Source organism: Cuculus canorus, chromosome 4 (assembly GCF_017976375.1).
Source record: "Cuculus canorus isolate bCucCan1 chromosome 4, bCucCan1.pri, whole genome shotgun sequence".
NCBI classification, from domain to species: Eukaryota; Metazoa; Chordata; class Aves; order Cuculiformes; family Cuculidae; genus Cuculus; species Cuculus canorus.
This window is the reverse complement of record NC_071404.1, coordinates 28,255,790-28,279,058: the sequence shown is the minus strand read 5'-3', so window position 1 is coordinate 28,279,058 and position 23,269 is coordinate 28,255,790. Positions and strand designations below refer to the sequence as shown.

At 38.2% G+C, this 23,269-nt stretch overlaps 1 protein-coding gene across 6 annotated transcripts in view; it reads left to right on the top strand.

Moving 5' to 3' along the window:
* Positions 1-23,269, top strand: part of CORIN (corin, serine peptidase) — a 136,729-nt gene that overhangs the window by 58,073 nt on the left and 55,387 nt on the right. For all 6 annotated transcript variants that reach the window (XM_054064705.1, XM_054064707.1, XM_054064704.1 and 3 more), the window contains one exon: positions 10,113-10,294. In XM_054064705.1, coding sequence (XP_053920680.1) covers positions 10,113-10,294 — 182 coding nt within the window. The remainder of the gene's footprint in view (positions 1-10,112; positions 10,295-23,269) is intronic.

Below are 23,269 nucleotides of genomic sequence, written 5' to 3'. Positions count from 1 at the left end.
GGCCTTTACTACTTGTTCCCAAGCTTAAACAGTATAAAGGGGACAAATATAAAGGTAATGATGTGGCATTGGCCTCAGTGCCTGCATTTAGAGTTGATTAACATGTTTTCTTAGAGAACGCTTTCTCCAGATACGTATAAATGGGGGGGCAGGAAAGCACCATTTATATTTTTTTATGGCTTCTATCTGTCTTGGCAAAAACTTAAAAAAAAATCCAGTTTGCTTATGAAGAAGCATTCTTGTAATCACCAAGAGTTCTGAGCGTCTCCAAGCATTTGAGCAATGGAACTTGAAATTTAGCAGGAAGGTTGCTCTAATAAGTGGTAAGCTGTTTGTTGTGGCTGTTGGAAGCTAGGAGATAAGGGAAGTAGAAGAGAAAATGTGTTTACTTTAGGGGAACTTCTGTTTCTAAAGTTCGTGTGCCTGTGGACATACCTACAGAGGTTAATCTCCAAATCCCCAAATTTTGGCTTACGCATCTCTGAAAAGTCACAGAGTCTCTGAAACCTTTTCTGTTGATGTTGTGGCTCAGCTAGTGTGGGTGGGTCTAAGAAAGACTTCCTAGGTCACAGACCTTCCCAATAACTAGGGGTGGCACTGGACCTAGGTGCAGGCCCTTACATAAAAGAGCCTGAAATTAAGTCTTTGTTGCTAAACTCTTTTCAATAGTGTGCTGGTAGATGGCAGATATGGTGTAGGGGAAGGACAAAGCAGGGACAAAATATAGGGAAAGGAGGAAAGAGCAAGTAGATGCTGGAAGGAATGTTTTTCCCCATTCAGAGACCTGTCCTTTTCCTGCCCACATATAGACACTTTTTACAATTACTGGTATATATAGTTTGTGAAGAAGTCAATGTACAGAGGGAAGGGATTTTTTAAGACATTAATTAAAACAGTTGAGGTTACAAAAATAACATAGAGATGTAGGCAGTGACATCCTACATTGGCCAAAATGATATCTGTGGTCCAGTGGGTGTGAAGGCAGCGTTTACCGTAGCAGGCAGCATCAAACTTGCGTGCTGGGTTTCACCCTTTCTAAGATACTAAGGTCTAAGGTACTGTTTCTAAGATACTAAGATCTAAGGTACTGTTCATGAAAATGTTTCCAAATCATGAAAGAATCTTCTTTCAGAGTGTGAATGTTGGGAGGAGTCACAGATAGGTCAGAATTAAAAGGTTATCAAGCAGAGAAACATTTTTTTAGAAGAATCAGGGCATGGGAATGCCCCTTTGAAAACATTTCATCCTGCTCAGGGGAGTTAAGGGAAGAAAAGGAGTCAGGAAGGAAAATCAAGAGGGCTGGTTATTTCATGAATGCATATTTTACTGATTGATTGCCTCCAGCCCTGTTGTTGTAATGATTTGCTGTGTGTATTATCTATTTTAAGTTGTGGTTTCTGGTTTCTAAGTTGGTGTGTTATCTAGGGATAACAGGTCATCCTCCCACACATGCAATATGTTATTATAAATAAATACTGTTCATTTAAATGATTTAAATAATTGTTTATAGAAAATAATAAAATGAATGTGGCTTTTTGTTAATGTTTGGCAATTTTAGATATGTGCTAGCAAAACAGTTTGTTTTTACAAAATAAGATTTATTTAATTTAATGTTACAAATGTAGGAGAGGAGCTTTCAATAAAAAGCTTTCAGAGAGCATAAGGAACCCAAAGATGCACAATTCCGTGGGATCTGATGAGATGCATCCATGAGTCCCGAGGAAACTGGCAGATGAAGTTGCTAGGCTGCTCTCGCATCTGAGAAGTCTTTGTCTGGCAGTCTGACAAAGTCCTTGCTGACTGGAAGATGGGAAACATAACTCACATTTTTTAAAAAGGTAATAAGGAAAACCCAGGGAACTAAGGCCGTTCAGTCTTACCTCTGTGCCTTGGAAAATCATGGAGCTGATCCTCCTGGAAAGTCTGCAGAGGCATTTGGAGGACAGGGAGATGATTCAGGACAGCCAGTACGGCTTCACCAAGGGCAAGTCCTGCCTGACAAATTTGATGGTAACCTATGACAGGACTACAGCATTGGTGAATAAGAGAAGAGTAACTGACGTCATCTATTTGGACTTGTGCAAAGCATTTGACACTGTCCTACACAGCGTGAAAGCTGAGGAGGGACTCTTTATCAGGAAGTGCAGTGGTAGAACAAGGGGTAATGGTTTTAAGCTGATAGAGGGGAGATTTACACTAGGAAGATTTTTTTTTTTTACTATGAGGGTGGTGAGGCACTGGCACAGGTTGCCCAGAGAAGTTGTGGATATCCAATCCCTGGAGATGTTCAAGACCAGGCTGGATGAGGCTATGAGCAACTAGTGGAAGGTGTCCCTGCCTATTGCAGGGATGTTGGAACTAGATGATTTTTAAGGTCTCTTCCAAACCAAACCATTCTATAATTCTATGAAAACCTTGCATTTTCACAAACATTGTGGCAGTATTAACACTGTTTCCTACCAGACTTGTGCACCTGGACTCAAAACCGGAAGGGTGCAGGTGAGGGAACATTTTATCTTACTAGAGCAAGACTCCTCTAGAAAATAAGAGTACACAATCTTGTGCAGAATTTAATGAAAAGGGTTACATTCAACAGTGATTAAAGGATTTTTCCAAGAATTTAGATGCTTTTCAGCTTATATTTAACCTCTTTTAGTGCCCACTTTGTTAGTAATTTATTAGCCGTCTCCGGTTAAAAACTAATGAAAGTTCAGTTAGTGGGACATACAAATCTTTCACAAGTTTGTCTGTCCCGTGAGAAGTTACCACTGGCCTCATGGAGACCACAGTGGTAAGCGTCAGACTTACCCCTCACAGGCTGAGGAGTACAGGCAGATTAGGATCACAGAATCACGTAGGTGACTGTTTGGGTCAAAATAATTTGTCTGATACAAAACAAATGATTACACTGAGTAAAAGTTCTCAGCTGCATTGTAGACACTGTATGTGTCCATCTTTATGGATATCAATTGAGTTTGGCCATGTTGACTGAAGCATTGCTGGGCCTGAAAGAGATGTGAAATTCAACAGCATCTGCTTCCTCCTTTATTCATTTCTGGATGGATAAGAAGAGTCTTCTTAATCTAATGGTATCTTTGTATTTGTTCCCATTTCCACTTTCACTGGAATAAAAACATTATATTTCCTTTCTCTGCCTAAACAGCTTTCAGAGTTCTGTGTGAGCTCTTTGTTAGGTATGGTACTCTTGGATATCAGTGAGCTGTTCTAAGTCTTGTGCAAGTGTAACTCTTTAGCTGTCTCTTTTCTGTTGCCACCATATGTGGCAGCTATTATGGAATAGTTAATTGGACCTGTGATTTTTGAATGAAAAAACATAAGGTATCTGCATGAACCCACAGAACAGATGCCAGTCCATTTTTTTTCATCTGATTTGGTTCTGACACGTATTCTCACTGCCACGAAACAGATTGCATGTTTTTCCATGTGGCAGGCAATTCATTCAGTATTTCCATCTTTTTTTTTTCATTCTCCTTTTATAAGATAGGTTTGGTTTTTTTTTGCTGCTTCCAGGAGAAGAGCATTCCTCTTGTGGCTCATCTGTAATTGCCACCTTTTGACAGCGAATGAAATATTCATGAATGTGTGAGTGAGAAATGGCTTTTTGCACTGTCATAAATCCTTATACTCAGTCCCCGCAAGGCGGATGAGTGGGTATTTGCCAGCATTTCAGCCAGTTTATAGTAGGCCTTAATCTTATGTAAAGAGCTGTAGCCATTCTTCAGTCTCCAACCTCAAGAGAACTGAGCTGCTGCCTTTTGCCAGGATCACCTCTGAGGCCTTTTTTTCTCCTTTAAGATGTTATGTGTTTCTCAGCCTGTGGGTCCTATGTAGTCCTTTTACAGGTTAATTATGCATCTTTGTACTTATACACAGGAACCTGCTTCAAGAAAACAGTATCTGCATTTGAACTATAAACAAGATGGGAAGTCAGAAATGTGTGCAGCTAGCTCTGCATCCAGTAATACAAAATGTTGCATAGAATTGAGGCAACTTCCCTAAATATTGCTACATGGAGTCAATATAAGTTTGTCAAGTCAAATAACAAAAAAAATCTAGATTATTCTTGCTTTCTTTTCAGTTTTCATTACTACATAAAGAAGCAAATTTCAGATTTAAAGCCATCTCTGGAGAGAAACGAGGAAAGAAAATGCAGTCTTTACAATAACCTGCAAGATAAAGATGAAAACTGAACAATGAAAGACAAAATTACATTATTTTCTTGATTGTATGAAATTGAAACCTTAAACAGCCCGTTTATTTAAAAATCCACAAATGAAAATGTAATATTGAAATTTTTATGAGCTTGCCTCGTATAGCTCTATCCAGTGGCTCTGCGTATGCTACTCTGCATGTTGGAGTATTATGAGAGGGTGCAGAGAAAGATTTCACAAGAACTATCACTCTAAAATTCTGTAATGCTGTGTGTGGGTGTTTGCTCTGCTGTAGAAACTTCTTTCTGTGACGTTTATGTTCTGTGGAAGTCTTTATTGTTAGAAAGTCCTAAGAAGTATTAGTAACAACTAGCACTAACAATGGCTGGTGTGTCAGCTTGTCACTTGAGCTTGTTTGATCTCAGGACTGTAGAAACACAAAGGATAATCTCAGTTTTCTTCTTCCCAAAATTTTCGCACGTTCTAGGTTTTTCAGTTTGTCCCCCCAACAGTCTCTCACAATTATATTGCCAATTCCTTTATTCTGCCTCAGACCTTAGAGCTGTCATCATTCTCTCAGCCTGTGTGCTTACAAATGATACAGTGGATTATCCCGCGGCACTCTATAGCAAGGCTGTAACATGATTAATATTTCCTCTGGTAGCCATGCCAGTTTAGACTTTTCCTTCAACAGATTTGGCTGAAAATATAACCCAGCGAAATACCCTACAGTTGTTTTTAACTTGGCCCAACACCTGACTATGGTTTACTGTGTGTACACAGAAACAGTTATCCTGGAACAACTGAGGGGATGGAGGAAGGAAAAGAAAAGCAATGAGGAGCAGAGGCAGCTGAAAATCTTCATCAGTCTGCCTGCAGTCAGGTTGTCTGCTGAACCACAAATGCAACCTTTAGCCAGAGCAGGTGCAGTCAATAGGTGTTTGTTCTAAGAGTGATCTTAGTGCTGTATTTTCAGCCCTCACATACCAACATAGTTTATAACCTTTTGCAAACCATTTGCCTCTATTGTTTTAATCTGTAAAATTGCAGTAATGAATTTCTCAATAGGACATGGCTGTGGCAGTGCTTTTACCAATGGAGATACTAATGTGAAGATGCGAGGAAATGCCACAGAAAATAATAATCACTAGATGTATTCTAGAATTTACTGGGTTACATAGTCTTTGTGGGATGGTTAGTTGTACATTTCATTTAATGCTTTTGTCAGTTTTAGCAATTTCTACCTCTCCCTTTCCTCTCAGCTTATTTCTGATTTCCCTGTATCCCTTTGGAGGGCCCAATTCAATTGTCAGATGAGAAAAAAGAATACTTCTTCTTTTTTTTGGTCACATTACTTGAACTGGTTTACAATATATGCTACAAACAGCGCTAATTGCAAAACTGAAAGCAGCACTGAAACAGATATAGAGCTTTGGGAACAAGAGCTGCTGCATATGCTGCTCCTGCTTCCAGAAAAGCCATAAAGAACCATGCCCTCAGTGGCTGCTGAGTTTGAAAACCAGACCCTTGATCTACCTTGAACAGATGTTCCTTAGAAAACATGTTAAGTTCTGCATCAAGAGAAAAATAATTGCTTAAAGCATCTTCCCTCTCCTTACTGCTTCGTGTAGCATACTTATTTGATAATTTCTAATACTTGAAACAAAACTTAATTGACTTACAGAGTCTACTGATGAGCCCTGTTTGTGGTAAAATGATTGCAAAGAAGAGAAGTCAGTATTACAGAAGGAGTAATTTCTGAAAAGAATTTCTCTAAAAATGTAAAATGTCCTTAAGTGAGTGATAAGGACTAGATCCATGTAGGATTATAATCACACAATTTGAATTCCAATTTAAGTGAAGTCTACTCTGATCATCTGCTCTCAGGCAGTGTGTAGCTTCTCTGGAAGCTTAAAATCAGTTAACATAGTAGTTTTAGAGCATATACTCTATTGTATATATATGCTTTGATGAATATTTTATATAACGCTATTTTGATAAGCTGCCTCTCTGAAGGTATCTTACGCAAATTAAAGACATTTACTCTCTTTACCCTTAAAATACTTTTTAATAAACTATAAAGAATATCTTTATTTCTTTTTGTGCCATATGATTCTTCATGTAGATACTTCTATGCAGCTGAAATAATGGGAGTATGAACTTTTAAGTGTGGGGAAGCCAACCACAGAGTTAAAAATATGTCACATATCTGTTCTTTCATCAAACTCTTATCTTCAGCAAGAGTTTTTTCCATTAATATCCTGAGGAGTGGAATTGCACCCAAATATCTTATAAACTGCTTCTCTGCCTGCCACTGACGCCAAATAAATTATGGTAAGATTGCTCTAGACCTGCCAGTTTATTTTTAAAATGATGGGTCTCTAAGTAGCTGTAAATAAGATTAATCAAGATGAAGATTTTTAATCATCTTTACATCCTTAAGTAGGCTAAGCAATGTGTCCATACGAAACTTGATCATTATCCAGAAGTATTTAATTTATGGAATACACATGACTGAACATTGAAACTGGGCCAAATATTGCAGTAATTGCTGAATAATACTATGTTTTCTGGTTTGTCAGAGTTGTTGTAGAGACTACAAAGTCTCCTTGGTGTAGTTGATCACTGTACAGTTGTCTTTTAGAAGCCTAGTAATTTCTAAATTATAGTGCTGTGTGTATATCCAATTGTTGACATTACACTGTAATGTATGCTAAACAAATTAAACGAACTTTTCACATTTGTGATTTTTTCCATATAGATGTAAAGAATTTAATATACAGATGAATTTTCTGAAAAAAATTACTCAACCCCAAAAATCTTTAGAAACTTTGTAATTATTACGTGTGAACTATTATTCATAGTTGTTTTTTAATATGACTGTTACAATTATTTGTAAAGTTCCCATTGAAATGAATTATGAGTATGGCGAGAGACCTTTGGAAACAATGAACCATATATTGAACTTTTCTATAGTCAAATTTGAAGGAATTGGCATACTCATGCTACTATTACCTGATAGCTATGTGTCAGGCTATACCTATAATGTGGTGCTTTGGAAGTTAATGATTTAGGTGTGGATCGAGGAGAACAGAGATCATCTCAAATACTTCACACTGGTATAAAACTTGATCTGAGAATTCGCAAGAGCTCTTTGTTTGTTTTGGTGTTTTTTTTCAAATAGTTGTATTTATACAAATCATTAGATTGGTGTAAATTTGTTTAGCTGTGGTACACTCAAGTAGATCTCAGTCACAGACTTGTTAAATTCAAGTACTGTCACTGCTATCACTTCTTTGGGGAAAAAGTCAGCAGAATTTACTACTTTCAAATTAATATTTGTGATCAACAGGTACCCTCCATTGGAATAGTGGGAGGTAATTACAGTTAATGAGGTAGAATCACCATTTACATTTGTTTTCACTGTAATGTAATTTTATAGTGTTATGTGTTTTCCTAAAAAATAAACAAAAAGTTAACTCTAAGCATATCAGTCAATAAATTATATGGCTAGCATCCACAAATAGATGAGATCAGTACACCTTTTTTGTTATGGGGTGCCTTATTCCTTACAGGTATTTTGGAACTGAAGCACCTTCCATAGTAAGTAGTGGCTTTTCTTTTGGCATTTTTCGTATTAAGGAGACTTTAAGCCAGTGGGTCTGCTCATGTGAATACCTCTGCCCACATGTGGTTATGCTAATATACCTTTTTAGAAGTAGCAGATTAGTCAAAACAGAAAAGCTGAAAAAACCAGCTAAAATCCTAAATGAAAGTGACTGGAGACAGTCACCTTGCCAAATCCCCTTTATTTAGGGAGTTTCTCAGGCTCAAGTCAGGAGGCAGTGAGGGCTCTTGCTGTTCCCTTTCTTTCCCTTCCTATCAAATAGGTTCTGTGAAGAGTGTTTTAGAACGTGTTTATCTGAGGAGACATTACGGGTCAAATAGTGAGCTTCTAATTTGCTAGTACAATGTGCAGAACTAGTAAGTGACAGCGCTTCTTGTCATTGGGAGGGACCATTTATTCTTGGTTTAGTACACAGCCTGATATGTGCTTTACGGTGCTGAAATGCCTTTCAACACATCACTGTCTGGTGGTGGGAAGTACTATTTTAGAATATATCTGCTTCTTTCCAGGCAACAAGTAAGCTGCCAACTAGAAAGCTATAAGAGACAATTTTGAGATAAAGGTCCTTGACTTGTTTCTTAGATAAGTTCAGTACTGCAGCATGTAAAATGGATTGTGTAAAAGTCCTGGAAAATATATCTCCAAAGATTTCTGGTTTGATGTGTGGACATTCAGTTATTCCTTCCTGTGTACATTACACTGCAGTAGTCTATTCTGAATTACAGCCAACACATATCAACTAACTTGACTGAGAATTCTTTGAAATGTCATGGGTTTTTTTCCCAAATCTTGGCTAACTTGGTTAGCATTGTGTTACTTGCAATCTTGTAACTTAACTTTTTAAAATCTTTTTCCAGATCTATGGTGAACATAATAGATTTTCTAGATTTTTTGCTTAACTTTGTTGACTCTAATTATGTAGAGCTGGAGACAGTTCATAGGTATCTATTGGCTCTATAGATATTGTTTATGTATTGTTTATATATCTATATGTTATGTATATTGGTTTTCCTATGTACATGTAAAAGAAGAATAAATAAAAAATACATATGCAGGTATGTATGTTATAAGAAAAAGACAAAGATGCTGCGTTTAAATATGTTATACTTTAAAAATAGCTGATTACAGTGCCTATCTTAAAAAAAATACAATTCAAGTCATGTTGATATGGCATTTGATCCGACAGTACGTTTTGACTGCTCAGGGGAGGGAGTATATGAGGTCATAAATGCTAATAGAGGGTGATATAGTGCTCTGCCCTGTGACTTCCTACAGTTTATGTCCAGTGATTGTTGGTTCTCTCCACAAGCAGATTCAGCACATGTAAGTTGCCAGAAAGCTTACCCAGTCAAAAACATGAAAAGTTTTTTTTCCTGAGTTAAAGATTTTTTGTATAAGCTCCTAAAAGTGTTTGCCAAAGTGAGAGAGGGTAGGGCTGCACAACTGTGGGGAAGAAGGAGAGGATGAAGAAGCTAGCTTTCTTCTGACTGGTGTCCCTACACCATTATATTGGTTCAACCATTGATGAAATCTCAGCTTCAGTCCTCACAGAGCAGAACTTTGAAAATGTTCATTGCAGGAGAAGAGTCAGAGATGACTCAGGCAGATTTGATCTAGTAGTTAGTTTATTGAGATTTAATTGGTAATTTTCGGTATGTAAAATATTTAGTAAGTACAGATGAATTGTTGGTCAATACTCCACTACTTACTATACTTAAAGTTAATATAGGATATAAAGATTATTGTGTGAGCTTACAATATGTATCTTAAGTGTTACATGTGTGCAAAAAATGCTATTTACCAACCCAGCAATGTCTGGTGCCAGGTAAGGACGGGTGTCCCTATACGAGGGGAGATCAGCTTCACGCAGCCAGCTGCTATGGAGAGAATGCTCAATGGACCCTGATGGCTGTGGGTATTTCTAGCGTTAAGTGGTTGATTTGTAGTCAGATTTTCTGCTGTATTAATGCAATTTCAGCTGCTTATCGGCCTAGTCTCCAGCCAACACAGGATTAACTTTGTTTAGGCTTACTTGCTGACCATCAGCCTGGACCAAATTTCATTTAATTCAAACAGGAGGAGTACATCCATCATGCTGCTCTGAGCTTGATTTGGGGTTAAATGTAGCCTGAAAATCAGGACTGATGACGCTTTCAGTGAATAATGAAGATTTGCTACTTTTTTGGTGTAGCTCTGTAGAACGTAAAATTCTTCAGAAGTGTTTATCATTACTTTTTTCTCTTTTCAAAAAGTTCTCACAACCTACCAGGGTAATAATCCTATGTGATTTTTTCTCTGTTTCTGTTCTCCAGTCGAGGCCTCTTGCCCTGCAGGACATTTTGTGAGGCAGCAAAAGAAGGCTGTGAACCAGTCCTGGGTATGGTAAATGCTTCTTGGCCAGAATTCCTGAAGTGCTCTCAGTTCCAAAACAAAACTGGAAATGACACCGCCACAAGGGTATGCTTCTCACCACACCAAGAGAAAGGAAGGCAGTGTATGTTTCCATTCTTAACTGTTACACTATGTTAATGATTTCCTATTTAATAATATAGTTTTTTTATTATGTAGCAAAAGCTCTGGGATGAAATTACTATTTCTGGTTCTGTTATTATGTTCAAATTACTGTGAAAAAGTCTGGTTGTTAGTTGGTTATAGTTCTGCCGTGATTTAATTGTTTAGGCTGATATTTTCTATAGGCTGGTATATTCTCTTGATTGAGGCTTTTTTTGTTTTGCATCAAAAATTCTGAGCTGTTTCAAGGAAAGAAGGTAGGAGAAAAGTAATAAGCCCTTTAAAAACGTTCTGCTGACTTTTTCTTTGCTAAGCTTTACTAAATATATGATTGTTATTTGGAGCAGGAACCTGATACACGGGCCGAAGCACATCTCCTTTTTCCTTGCCCAGGACTGATTGAGGGTATACTTTTCAAAAATCATGGTTTGTATACACCCACTCATAAGATTATAGAATATTTAGGATGGAAAAGACCTTTAAGATCAGAGTCCAGCTGTAAACCTAACACTGCCAACTCCACCACTAAGTCATGTCCCTAAGCACCACATCTACATGTCTTCCAAATACCTCCAGCAGTCGTGACTCAACCACTTCCTTGTGCAGCCTGTTCCAATGCTTGACAACCATTTCAGTGAATAACTTTTCCTAATATCCAGTCTAAACTTCCCTTGGCACAACTCAAAGCCATATTCTGTTGTCTTATCACTTTTTGTTTTTGAGAAGAGACTGACACTCATATCACTACAGTCTCCTTTAAGGTAGTTGTAGAGGGCAATAAGGTCTCCCGTCAGCCTCCTTTCCTCTTGGTTCTTTCAGCCACTCATTAAGATTTGTGCTCCAGACACTTCACCAGCTTTGTTGCCCATCTCTGGACATAGTGCAGCACATCAATGTCTTTCTTATACTGAGGGGCCTGAAACTGAACACAGTATTTGAGGTGCGGTCTCACAAGTGCAAGTACAGGGGCACAATCACTTTCCTAGCCCTGCTGGCCATATTATTTCTGATACAAGCCAGGATGCTATTGGCCTTCTTGGCCACCTGGGCACGCTGCTGACTCATGTTCGGCTAGGTGTCAACCAACATCTCCAGGTCCTTTTCTGCCAGGCAGCTTTCAAGCCAGTCTCTAAATACAAGGTATTTCTATCTCCTCAGAGTTGCTTCTCTGTTCCCGAGATCCAAATCTAGGTGAGCTCAGACTTGAGACCAGCGAGCCCAACTTTTTTCTCATTGACTCCATTGCAGGAGTTCTCTAGCTGCCATCGGAGACTTTACTGTTGGTATGCAGTATGCCATGAGACTAAATAACAGAGACTTGTACAGTCCATCTGTGGGTTCTAACTTTGTTAATGACTTCTGGGTGACAACAAACAAGAAGGAATTATACGGTGAAAATTGTTTTTCAATTTTGTTTAAAGAAACCTGAGAAGTTGTACACTCAGAACTACCTTAAAAGATCAGTGAGGTTATACAGTATGTCTTTGACAGTTAGTTAATGCTACAGTTCAGATTGTTTTTATATCCTGGCTTATTGCCTTGCACTTTCTGAATTTGTGTAATGACATAGCCTTAAATTACTGGGTCAAGTCTTTTTACTCCTTGGATTCTTTCCATTTGTTAAGGCATGTTTTGAGGGGTCATGAAGTAAAGGAGGCTGTTGTCCATACCTGCCTTCACCTGTGGAAGCATTTTTAATGGCTGAGGCAGGGAAATACACAAAGAGGAATTGTGTCTTCTTGAAGGCATTTGAATGCTTTCCAGGAAAACTGAACACTATTGACAAGTCTTTTGTAGGTTTCCTATGGCATTTTGGGCAAGTTGCTGTAGTAAAAGCTAGAGAGCTGTGTTATAACCATATGTTATAAATACGTGCTAAATATGCTGAAAAAATAGGTCTAATGGATCTCTTCAAATGGTAACCATGTACAAGTAATTAGAAAATAATAATGAGTATTATTTTTGTTCTGTGCTTCAACTTCTTTTGTAAAATGGGAATAAAAGTGTCCTTTTAGCTCATTGTACAAGGCCGTTGTAACTTGTGTATGTTGGTGCCTTTGCTATCATAGTGATGAACATCATAAGAATTAGGAGTGTAATAATTTTGTCTTTGTGTCAGGATCAAATAACAAAGTCAGAGGCTGTAGTGTGAATACATAAATATGGTAAAAGGTTGTACATTTAACAATGAGAGTAACTAGCGATGAGCAGTAAGTGACTAACGTTTTTTTAATTGAGCACAGTCCTGGGCACAGAATGAGGTATAATTCTGAAAAAGAAACAGGACACAGTTTTCGTGCATGTGTGCTACTTAGGCTGAATATGAAGTATGCATATTAAATTTTGATAAATTATAGCTGGCCACAATGTTGAAAATACCCACCAAAACTAGAAAGCTGAACTTTTAGACCAAGCCAGAAGAGATTGCTGTCTTCTGAAGCTCTCAAGTTTCAGAATATGTTCTGGCTGAAATAATATATTTAATACTGCTAGAGACTCAGAACTTTGTTAGAATAGTCGCTGGTTGATGATTCTTCCATAATCTGTATGTCAAGATTTTTATCTGTCTGGTAGTGAACTGTATAAATTACAGTGAGGCATACAGTGGAAACTTGCTGTTTCTCACTGGAGAAAAATATGTAGAGTTTCTTGTGCGATTCACTGCTCCTGCGTGGCAGACTATGGAGATCCATGCTACTTATTGGTAGTTCTGTCATCCTGTTGTATAAAACAAAAGCCATTTAAATATTTTTTTTTTCATGAGCTATTGTGCATGATGCTTGGATATGAACAGTTTACCGGTAGAATGATAGAGAATATTTTGACTTTATTCTCTTTAAAAGCATGTTTCTAGTGGGATTTCTCTATGACTGAAAAAGGTGAGAGTCCAGGTTCGCTAGGCTGTTTCTCCTACAGAAATAAATTACACCATAGATGAATATTTATTGCTGCAATTTGTTTCTTTGAAAGAGTTTACTTCTCTGAACATAATAGAAGCAGGGGTTGGTTCACTGTTCCAATCCCTTTTTACCTAGTACTCAGCGCAAATTGCTCTTCATGCTCTTCTGAGGACTCAGTTTCTGGAAATTCCAAGAACATGTCCTTGGCACGTGGCTGCTTATGTCTCAACTTTGTGGTTTCTTTTGGGGACTAATGCCTCCAGATTACGTGCAGTGAACCCCCCCTTGCCTACATATGCCTTACACGTGTTTTATTTTGTATGATGATGTAAGTATCTTGTGGGGCTTTAGTTATTCCTTGTATTTATCAAAAAATATGGTCTGGCTGCTGTACCTCCTTGTTTTAGCACAGTCCAAACCATGTTTTCCCATGATTGTTTATTTTTTACAGTGACTAAATACTCTATATCCTCCACATTTTCTGAACTGAAAATTGTCACTCCTCCAAAAAATCCTTGAATCTGACGTGCCTTTCCAAGCTCTGCTGGAGAATGTATACTTGGAGAAAGTATTATGACAAACATAGAATCACAGAATCAAAATATCATAGAATGGTTTGAATTGGAAAGGACCCTAAAGATCATCCAGTTCCAACCCCCCTGCCATGGGCAGGAACACCTCCCACTAGATCAGGCTGCCCAAGGCCCCATGCAACCTGGCCTTGAACTCCTCTGGGGTGGGGCATCCACACCTTCCCTGGGCAACCTGTGCCAGTGCCTCACAACTGTCATGGTGAAGAATTTCTTCCTAATGTCTAGTCTAAATCTGCCCCCCTCCAATTTATAGTCGTTTCCCCCTCATCCTGTTACTGCATGCCCTTGTAAAAAGTCCCTCCCCAGCTTTCCTGCAGGCCCCCTTCAGGCACTGGAAGGTCTCTATAAGGTCTCCTCAGAGCCTTCTCTTCTCCAGGCTGGACAACCCAAACTCTCTCAGCCTGGAGAGAAGGTGCTCCAGGCCTCTGATCACCTTTGTAGCCCTTCTCTGGACCCCTTCCAATAGTTCCATATCTTTCATATGTTGAAGGAATGTTGTGCCTAGAACTGAACACAGTACTCCAGCTGGGATCTCAGAAGAGTGGAATAGAGGGGCAGAATCACTTTCCTCGACCTGCCAGCCATGGTTCTTTTGATGCAGCCCAGGATACTGTTGGCCTTCTGGGCTGCAGGCGCACATTGCCGGCTCATGTCGAGCTTCTCATCAATCAACATCCTCGAGTCCTTCTCCAGAGGGCTGCTCTCAATCACGTCATCCCCCATCCTGTATTGAAACCATGGATTGCCTCAACCCAGGTTACATTCCTGATGTAATCACAGATGTACTGGATATACTGGAAAATCTGAGCCATGTGCCATTATAATAAAACCATCTGAGTCTACAAAATGAGTAACATAGAAAAAGGTGCAGTTCTGTAGGCAGAGCTGCATCAGTCAGATTGATAACCTTTCACACAAGTGAGTGAATACCCAGTAGGGTAGAAGATCAGATACTCTGAAAAAAAGTTTTGGGAATCCAGCTGTTGAGATTTAATATAGGTGGTTGAACTGGCTTCCTAGTTCTAATGGGTTGTGAGCATGTAGGAGATTGAGGGGTAAGTATCATCAGTCGTTCATTCTACATGAATCCAGTAATGCATGGGGGAGGGGGGGGCGAAGAAATCTCAGTAGCCTTCCTGAAGTCTGCTATATGCATCCCTACTCACCAAAGTATTCCAGCTATTTTTCTTTCAACTGTCACTGTGTTTTTCTGTTATTTTATTTGCTTTGACCATCCAGCATAGTTGATGCTGTTAAAACTGTGAAGAACAAACGAAACCCACAGTAGCTTTAATGAAGTAAAGCAACACAAAGAGCTGACTTATGTTAACATGGAACTCTCACAAGAGCCCTGAAATTATTTTTCAGTTAATTTGAATGGTAAAATGCTTTAAAAAGCAATACTGAATATGATGCTTCTGCTATTTATGCAGCAAAATAGCGTAAGCGAGAGTGTGAATGTAGACAACTTTCACTTTTGTATTATTACTAAAGAGGCACTATGAATGTCTGTTTCTGTTAAAAACTGCTCTTCATAGCCACGAGATTTGTCATAAATAATACTATTTAAGTTACATAAAAGACGTTAAAATTTAAATCTAGAATATAAATTCTATTGCATTATTATGTTACATATTATTTATAGTGTTTGTTCTTAAAGGTACACAAAAGTTTATGACAAAAAACAATAAGACCTGTTGTTTTTAAACAGCTTTCAGTTGTGTCAAATTATGAAAATATTTTTCAAGTAATTTTTTCCAACAACAAATTTACAGTTTTGTCTTAGGAGATTTGATCTCTCTGCAGTATTTTTCTGCAGCGTTTCAAGTAGTGAAAGTTAAATACATGGAAGTATGTTTTTTCAGGTACCTTTTATTGCACACCCTCCTGTGACCACAATTTCATTCCTATTGGAGTGAGTGTTAATTGATTTTAGTCCTGACTCAGATTTAATAGAGGCATTAACTTACTTTCCCCCCCCCCCTTTATGTTACTTTCTTTAAAAATTATTGCTCTTTTCTTTGTAATTGTCTCTGAGCGTTCTAATAATTTCTCTATACTATGAATGCATATGCCTTCCTATTAGTAGTTAAATTTTAAATCTGTAGGAAAGGCATGAATGAAAAAAAGGAATTTTGAAAAGGAATGGAAGTTAGTATGTGTGTAACTAACGCGTGATATTGTATGTAGCATTGGATTATAACTTTACAGAACTTTTCTGTTCTGTAAGACAAATCTTTGTGAACTTTTTCTTCACTGGTTATTGCAGCAGTTTTTCAGTCTTTTTTTTTTCTGATTAAGAAAGTTATAGTAGTTGCTGGGCAGGAAAACTACTACTGATAACCCAGATAATCTCCGTTCTTGGCAAAAACATAGAAATTCATTATTGCACATGTTGATAAATCTCCTGCAGTGTTCAAGGGCATGAAAGGGCTAAATGCGTGTATAACTGGAGTGAGCTCTTGCAGCTGTTTGAAGATGCCACCACAGGAGCTCTGCTGGATAAGAAGCATTTAATTGGAACACCACATTAAGAATATTAGTAATAGTCATTAACAGTTAATGTATAACGTTTTAAGAAAACGTAAAAACAAGTAGTTGATAGATGTATTAACACCATAACTACAGACTTCAGCAGTACCTCTCTCTTACAATAGCATTGCCTTTACCCGAATTTAGCTTTGAGTTTTGCAGTAACTCAGCCAAACAGTTCAAACATTCTGCTGGTGGCTGTCACCATACCTTAATTTGTACTGCATAAGCTGCAGTAGTGCAAACTATACAGAAAATATTCAAGACAATTTATATAATGTATAGAAGGAAGCTATTAATTTTCTTAACCAAATATACTTAACTAGTACAGATCTTGTTTTCATCCAAGGATAAAACATGAATAAAACCTGTTCTGATATTTTTTTTTTCCCCACAGTGCCCAGTTTGTATTCCAAGATTTTTCATGCTGGTATTAATTTAGAAAATTGTCTTTGAGGAATACCTTTGGGCAGAGATTCAAAGGCAATATCTGGTTACAACCAGGTATTTATTTTTCTGTTGGCAATGTGATGCTAATTACACTCATCCAATATATAATTTATTTGAGAAAAAGCTTTTAAAATCAGGAAGACATCATCTTTCTTTTGAGTCCTAGCATTCCTTTAGTGCGGTGAAAGGAAGAGAGAGATGATCTATGTATGTGAGACATTGATACTGACCAGCTGCAAAAACAGCAATAGTGGAATAATGTTTTTGACGGAGACAAAAATGTTTTTCAGGATTGTGGTGGTGTTTCATGTGAGGAAGCATGCACAGTTCAAAAAAACTCTTCCCCCAAGCACTTATTCTTGACTTCTGTTGACTCTGCATTATATTTTATTATGTCCTTTGATTTTGCTTTTTTCTCCCATTCTGACTCCCTCACAGATTGTATCTGCCTGCCTTCCTGTTCTTTGCCTGTTTCTTTTCCAGCTTGAAGTTTCCTATGTGGCCTCTTCAGGCAACTACTTCTGAGTGGAAAAGAAATGTCTTTTGTGTTCTTTCTCCCATGGGGTTTTGGAATATAACAAAATAGATAAATGGACAGTTTCCTTGGAGGAGGAGAAGTTTCCAACTTTCTAGATTCTGTGATTGTGATCCTAGTATCAAACCTTTCTAGAATTGACAGCTACAAGATGCATACACTGTACTGCAAGGTACATAGGGTGCTCCTGCACTTGCACTGGTGAGGCCACACCTCAAATATTGTGTTCAGTTCTGGGCCCTTCACTACAAGAAGGATGTTGAGGCTCTGGAGTGTGTCCAAAGAAGGGCAACGAAGCTGTTAAGGACCAGCTGAGGGAACCGGTGTTGTTTAGCCTAGAGAAAAGGAGGCTGAAGGGAGACTTTATCACTGTCTACAACTACCTGAAAGGAGGTTGTTGTGAGGTGGGTGTGTGTCCCTTCTCACAAGTGATAGGCGATAAGACGAGAGGAAATGGCCTCAAGGTGTGCCAGGGGAGGTTCAGATTAGACATCAGGAAAAATTTCTTCACCGAAAGGGTTGTCAGACACTGGAATGGCTGCCCAGGGTGGTGGCTGTGTCAACATTCCTGGAGGTATTTAGAAGATGGGTAGAATAAATGTTTAGGGGTATGATTTAGTAGTGGACATGTATGGTTGGACTCAATGGTTGCAAAGGTCTTCTCCCATCTAGAGATTCTATGAATATATTAATAAATCCGTGAATTATTGACAGAGTTGTCAATAAGTAACATCTCCAAGCACATTCCTTTATGATAATTTGAGTGGAATGCTCCATAATTTTTTTACTCAAGACATCTATTTCAGGCTTTATTTCTTCAGCTGCTGCCGCTTTGTTTTAAACAATCCTAGGATTTTTGAATATGCATCTGTCTGCTTGTGTTCAAGAAAGTCTTATAAATGGTTACATATCTAGATCCACTAGGTTTCAGTTCACATATCAAAATTCAACACTCAACAAAAGTGTTTGTTTTACAGCATAAGAAGAGGCTTTTAAAATTTCCATTAAAAACTGATCTTTGGAGGTACGTTTCAGTTGTCACCCTTTGGAAAACTTCTTGCACAAACTCAGTAGAAAGCAGAGATTATATTGATTGCAGGTAACTGTTCACAGTGTGTGTGCTCTCCTTGCTCTGAACCCTGTACTGACTGGACAAAACATATCCAGTAATCATTTATTAGAAGACAGCAAGAGATGAGATTATTATTATTTTTTTTTTTAAATTCCTTCTGGTTGCTGCTGGGTGCTAACACTGTGAGAAGGAAAATTGATTTCATTCTTCCTCTTGTTTGCATATAACATGCAAGATAAATAGGAAGATGCTCACTTTATGTAAGAAGAAATGGAGAATTGGATTGGGATGGAGATCAGAACGAATAGGAGCAGAATTGAATTGAGATATATTAGTAAGAATAATAAATCATTAAGAAATGCTTGAACACACTTTTGTTCACAGCCCAGAAATGAATATTGAACGTCCGAATCTTTGCTCTTCTGATCTACAGGTAAAAAGGTCAGATAAGTATCCTTTCTGGCTTTTTACCTTTGGTCTCCCAGGCAAAACTGGCATATTTATGCAGGAGGCAGAAGTCTGTTTTCATTAATGTCTCAGTAGTAGTGAAGGTCTGTACTGATGGAGATTTGCAAGCAAATCAACACTGTTCCTTTAATGGTTCTTTTTGATCTATTTATGCTGTTTTCTGTTTCTAATATGCAGGTAATTGCATAAAAGATCAAGTTAGAAGAATATAAGATTTCCAAGTATATGATGCATTATGATCTTTTCTGTTATTATAAACAGTTTTTACCTGACATAATTGCCTGTGGGGTAAACACTGGTCTACAGAGAACTAGAGCTCATACTGAGAAAGGCTGGATTTTTTTAGGTTCCCCTGTAGGGCTTGCTGTTTGTAGCAGTTGGAAAGTGCATGAGACAGAGAAAAAGATCAACTCATAATAGGGAAAATGTGATGTTATAGTATAGAATGAGATTCTTTCCCAGCTGCTGTTGCAGAGTACATGTGTAATGTTGAGTAAGGCACTGGAATCAAAATTTTCTCCACTGTTCTTTGAACAGTTCCAATTAACTAGACTAGGATTTATTGCAGTTGGAACATGCTCTACAAGTAAAGGTGCTATTCTTTGAACATGTAAAGCTGCTATTGTTTGAACATGTAAAATAACATCAGAGTCTTTACTCTCCATAAAAACCCCCACATACTGTCAAGTCCTGGATTTCACAACTGGAAAATAATGTTTTTAATGAAAAATAAGGATCATGTGCTTCCCAACTGGAGAGTGCACCTGGGTATGTAATAGAAAAGATTTTAAAATTATTCATGGATTTATTACAAGCACATTTTTCACATGGGGATGTGCGTGTCAGTTGATTGAGTCTAAGATTGCCCTGTTTCTTGGTGATAAAATAATATTCAAGGCACAGAAAAGCATGTAAATATGTTGAAAAAAAAAAATAAACCTCTGCTGCCAAAAGTTAAGAGTGAAAATGAAGGTGCTGGAAGTGTGTGTATCCATTGCCATAGAGCAATAGAAAGGACTGCTATGCTAGGATCACAAATAAAATTAAAAATCTAGATAATTAATTGCACTTTCAGTCAGTACAAGAGGGAGCTATTTTGAAAAACACACTCTGCATGTCTAGGCATGGCCGATGCACAGTGGTGTAACGTAACGTCCACTGTGCACCAGGTGGCTGGGCAAACTGTGAAGAATCTTGTGTTGCTGTACAGAAAGGCTGATCTGTGAGCAGAAATTATTGCATTTTTTATTGGCATATTAAAGGCTCCTTCTTTAATCTCAAGGGCAGATTTAATGGGTCTTTTTGTGACTGCCTGTTGAGGTCTTTTAAAATGAGCCATTCACTGATGGCAATTTTAATTGTCTTTGTCCTATCTCAAAAAACGTAGTTTCCACTGAGATTTATCTTTCAAGTTCTCCTCTTTACCTTCTTGCTTTTAGTGATATTCGTCTAAGAGCTGTCCTGATGTTTCCCAAAATGGAAATATAGATTCAGTCCCTGTGAGAGATCTTGAATATCAATTAATCACTGTGAAAACGAGTTCATAAGACTCCTGCAGCATTAGCTTTGTAATACGGAGGCTAATGATTTTTCTTCTCAAATAAACCTAGAAAACAGATTTTTCGTCTTTTTGTATGTATAGAGCTAATGCACAGATTACCTGAATTGTCCAAGGTGATGCAAAAAGTTTGCAGCAGAGCTGAGAAAAGAACCTTTATCTCTTGAACACATAGAAGATTCCTTATTCTGTAACAACATTTTGCCTTGCCTAGGCTTTTTTTTTATTTTTTTTTTAATAGTGTTGTTTGATTGTGCTTTTGTAATTCAGTTAATCTTTTGTGAGTAGCTGATTCTTTTCACAGCTCAAAATCAAGTCAGGCTTATGGTATTTAAGAAGGCAAGGCATGAAATACAATTTTACTAGAGAAAAGTAAGATTTTGAAGAAATTTTCTGTCTGCTTCTCAACCACAATAAAGTGGGGGATCTTAGAAATGAAATAATTTTAGGGAAAAGGGTGGTAGAGATTTGTACTGTGTAAGGGAACATTAGATATATTTGCAAGTGGGATTTTCCTTAAAATGAGGCAGTGGTATTTCCATCAGATTGAATAGCAGTTATCATGAGACAGATAAATGTGGCAACTGTGAAAATCATAATATACTGACAACAGAAGGTGATTTTGCACCCTACTAAAAATCTAAATCAGCCCTTCTAGGTATCAGAACATGACTGATCACTTTTAACAAAGGGAACAAACCAGTTATTAATACTCTAATGTCTAGGAGTTGTATTATTTGGAGGGTGCTCAGGAAAGCATAGTTTTAAAGGAGGTGAATGCTCACTGTATATAAATGGTGATACACCCAATATACTGCACAGGGACAACAGGAACAGTACTTTTGTAGTGAATGATATCTTCCACACATACTGCAAAGACATGAAAAGGCAGAGGTGGCATCTGGGATGACTGAGAGAATAGTGGAGAACTGAGGACAAGGAATACCTGCCTATCAATATCGCACTATTTTCCCATATTGCTGGCCAGAGGCATCAAACAGCTGTTCAAACTTGAGATATGACTTTGACTGCCAGGTAGTGTCAGAGTACCAGAAACAAGGCACCAGGAGGAGCCAGGCTGAGCAACTGACCTGCTGTAACCCAACAGCCAAAGACCAGAGGTCACCATCAGGGAGCAGCAGGGACTGCTGCCTCAAGGCTGGCAAGCTGGTAGCTAAGGTCAGGCTGTGCTGGGATGCAGGGCCTGGATGCCACAGGCAGAACTGGCCACAGACATGGCAAAGTGATGAACCAGATCCAAAGTCTAATCAGAGAGCCCCGTCAGGAGGTGGGACTGAGATAGCAGTGGTGACAAAGCTCCAGCGTGGCTCCAAGCACACAGGAGGCCGGGGCCAAAGGTAGAGCTGCAGACTGGCCACAGGGTGTATATAGAAGGGATCCATCCATGGGACTGAGATGGATATAAGGCTGTGCCTACAGCAGTGCTCAGGTGAGGCTTGAGCCCGTGGACAGGGTGTGGGTGGAGGCTGCAGGTGGGGCTGATCAGGGTCATTAAAGGCTATTCGAGCACTACTTATGCACTCATGACTCTGATAGTCACTGTGGGCAGTTGTCCTGGTGGATTCAAGAATGCAAAAGAATGGCAGAAAGCTGTAGGCTGTATCTGGTAGCTGCAGGTTAAGGACTGAAGTGAAAAGAAAACTAGCACACTAAAGAATAGTACAAAACCATGGGACTCTCAGGTGTAGGTCTAGAAAGAGTCCTAGTCATCACTGGAAGCGCTTCAAGAGAGTGAGAAGAGAAGGAAAGGTATTAGAGTAACACGAAGACTGACAAACTGTCCCTAGCCAAACTGAAGGCAGCAACAGGACTGAGGAATACTAGTCTGCCACCAACGGTCAGAATTCCTGATGAGAGACCGTCTTGAAGATCAGTATGCTTCAAGAAGTAAGAGGCTTACTTTGTCAGACCAGGGAGATAACATTTTTTTTTCTAATTTAGGTTTGGATTTTTAGGAATACACCTCTATTAAACACTTTGAATTGTTCACTTGATTCCTCGTTTGTCATTGGACAAATCGCTTGGGCTTTGTATCTGTCAGCTTTTCACAAGTGGAAAAAAAAAGAGGCATAATGCTTGCTACCCTGTTGTTTACATCACTTCAAGATAAAAGCTGTGTGTTTGAGACTTTAAGAAAAGTTTCCATAGAGTTTTCTTTTATGATACACTTATTAAAATGAAAAGATACATCATTAAATAATGAATTCCTGAAATTCTGTGGAACAATGTGGCTTAACGACCAAACAAAGCAGGTAAAAATTGATGTAACAGCATAGAGAGTCGATATTTATTAGTTAATGTTTTTCATCTCTTTCTGCCTTTCATCTTTTATATCCTAGAATTGTCATCTGCACGCTTTGTGGAACACTGCCAAATTTCATCAGCACCACTTTGCTTTCAATTTTCTTTCATTTTTATATCCTGTTGTTCTGAAGACATATAAAATTAGATTACTTGTATACTCTGAGTTACTTCACAACAGACTGTTCTGTTGGAAGAGATTAAAAAGAACTTTTCTTCCTTCTGTTAGTGAAATGTTGGATCTGGAAAGAGGAGTTTAAATGGGACATTAGCAATTTGTGAGTTTAGGACTTACCTTTAGCTTAAACTCAGTTTTTATTTGCTCAAGAATGTGCTTAATCAATACAATATTGTGGTTAATACTTCACTGTTAAGGATAATTCCTTGTCCTAGGAATTCTACTGAATTGCAGCACTAAGTCAAATGTTGACACAAACATCATCAAAATAATTGATTTATTAATGGCTTCATGTGAAATTTATGTAGTTATGTAGCATTACCTTTGTGCTGTCATTTACTGTGGTGCCA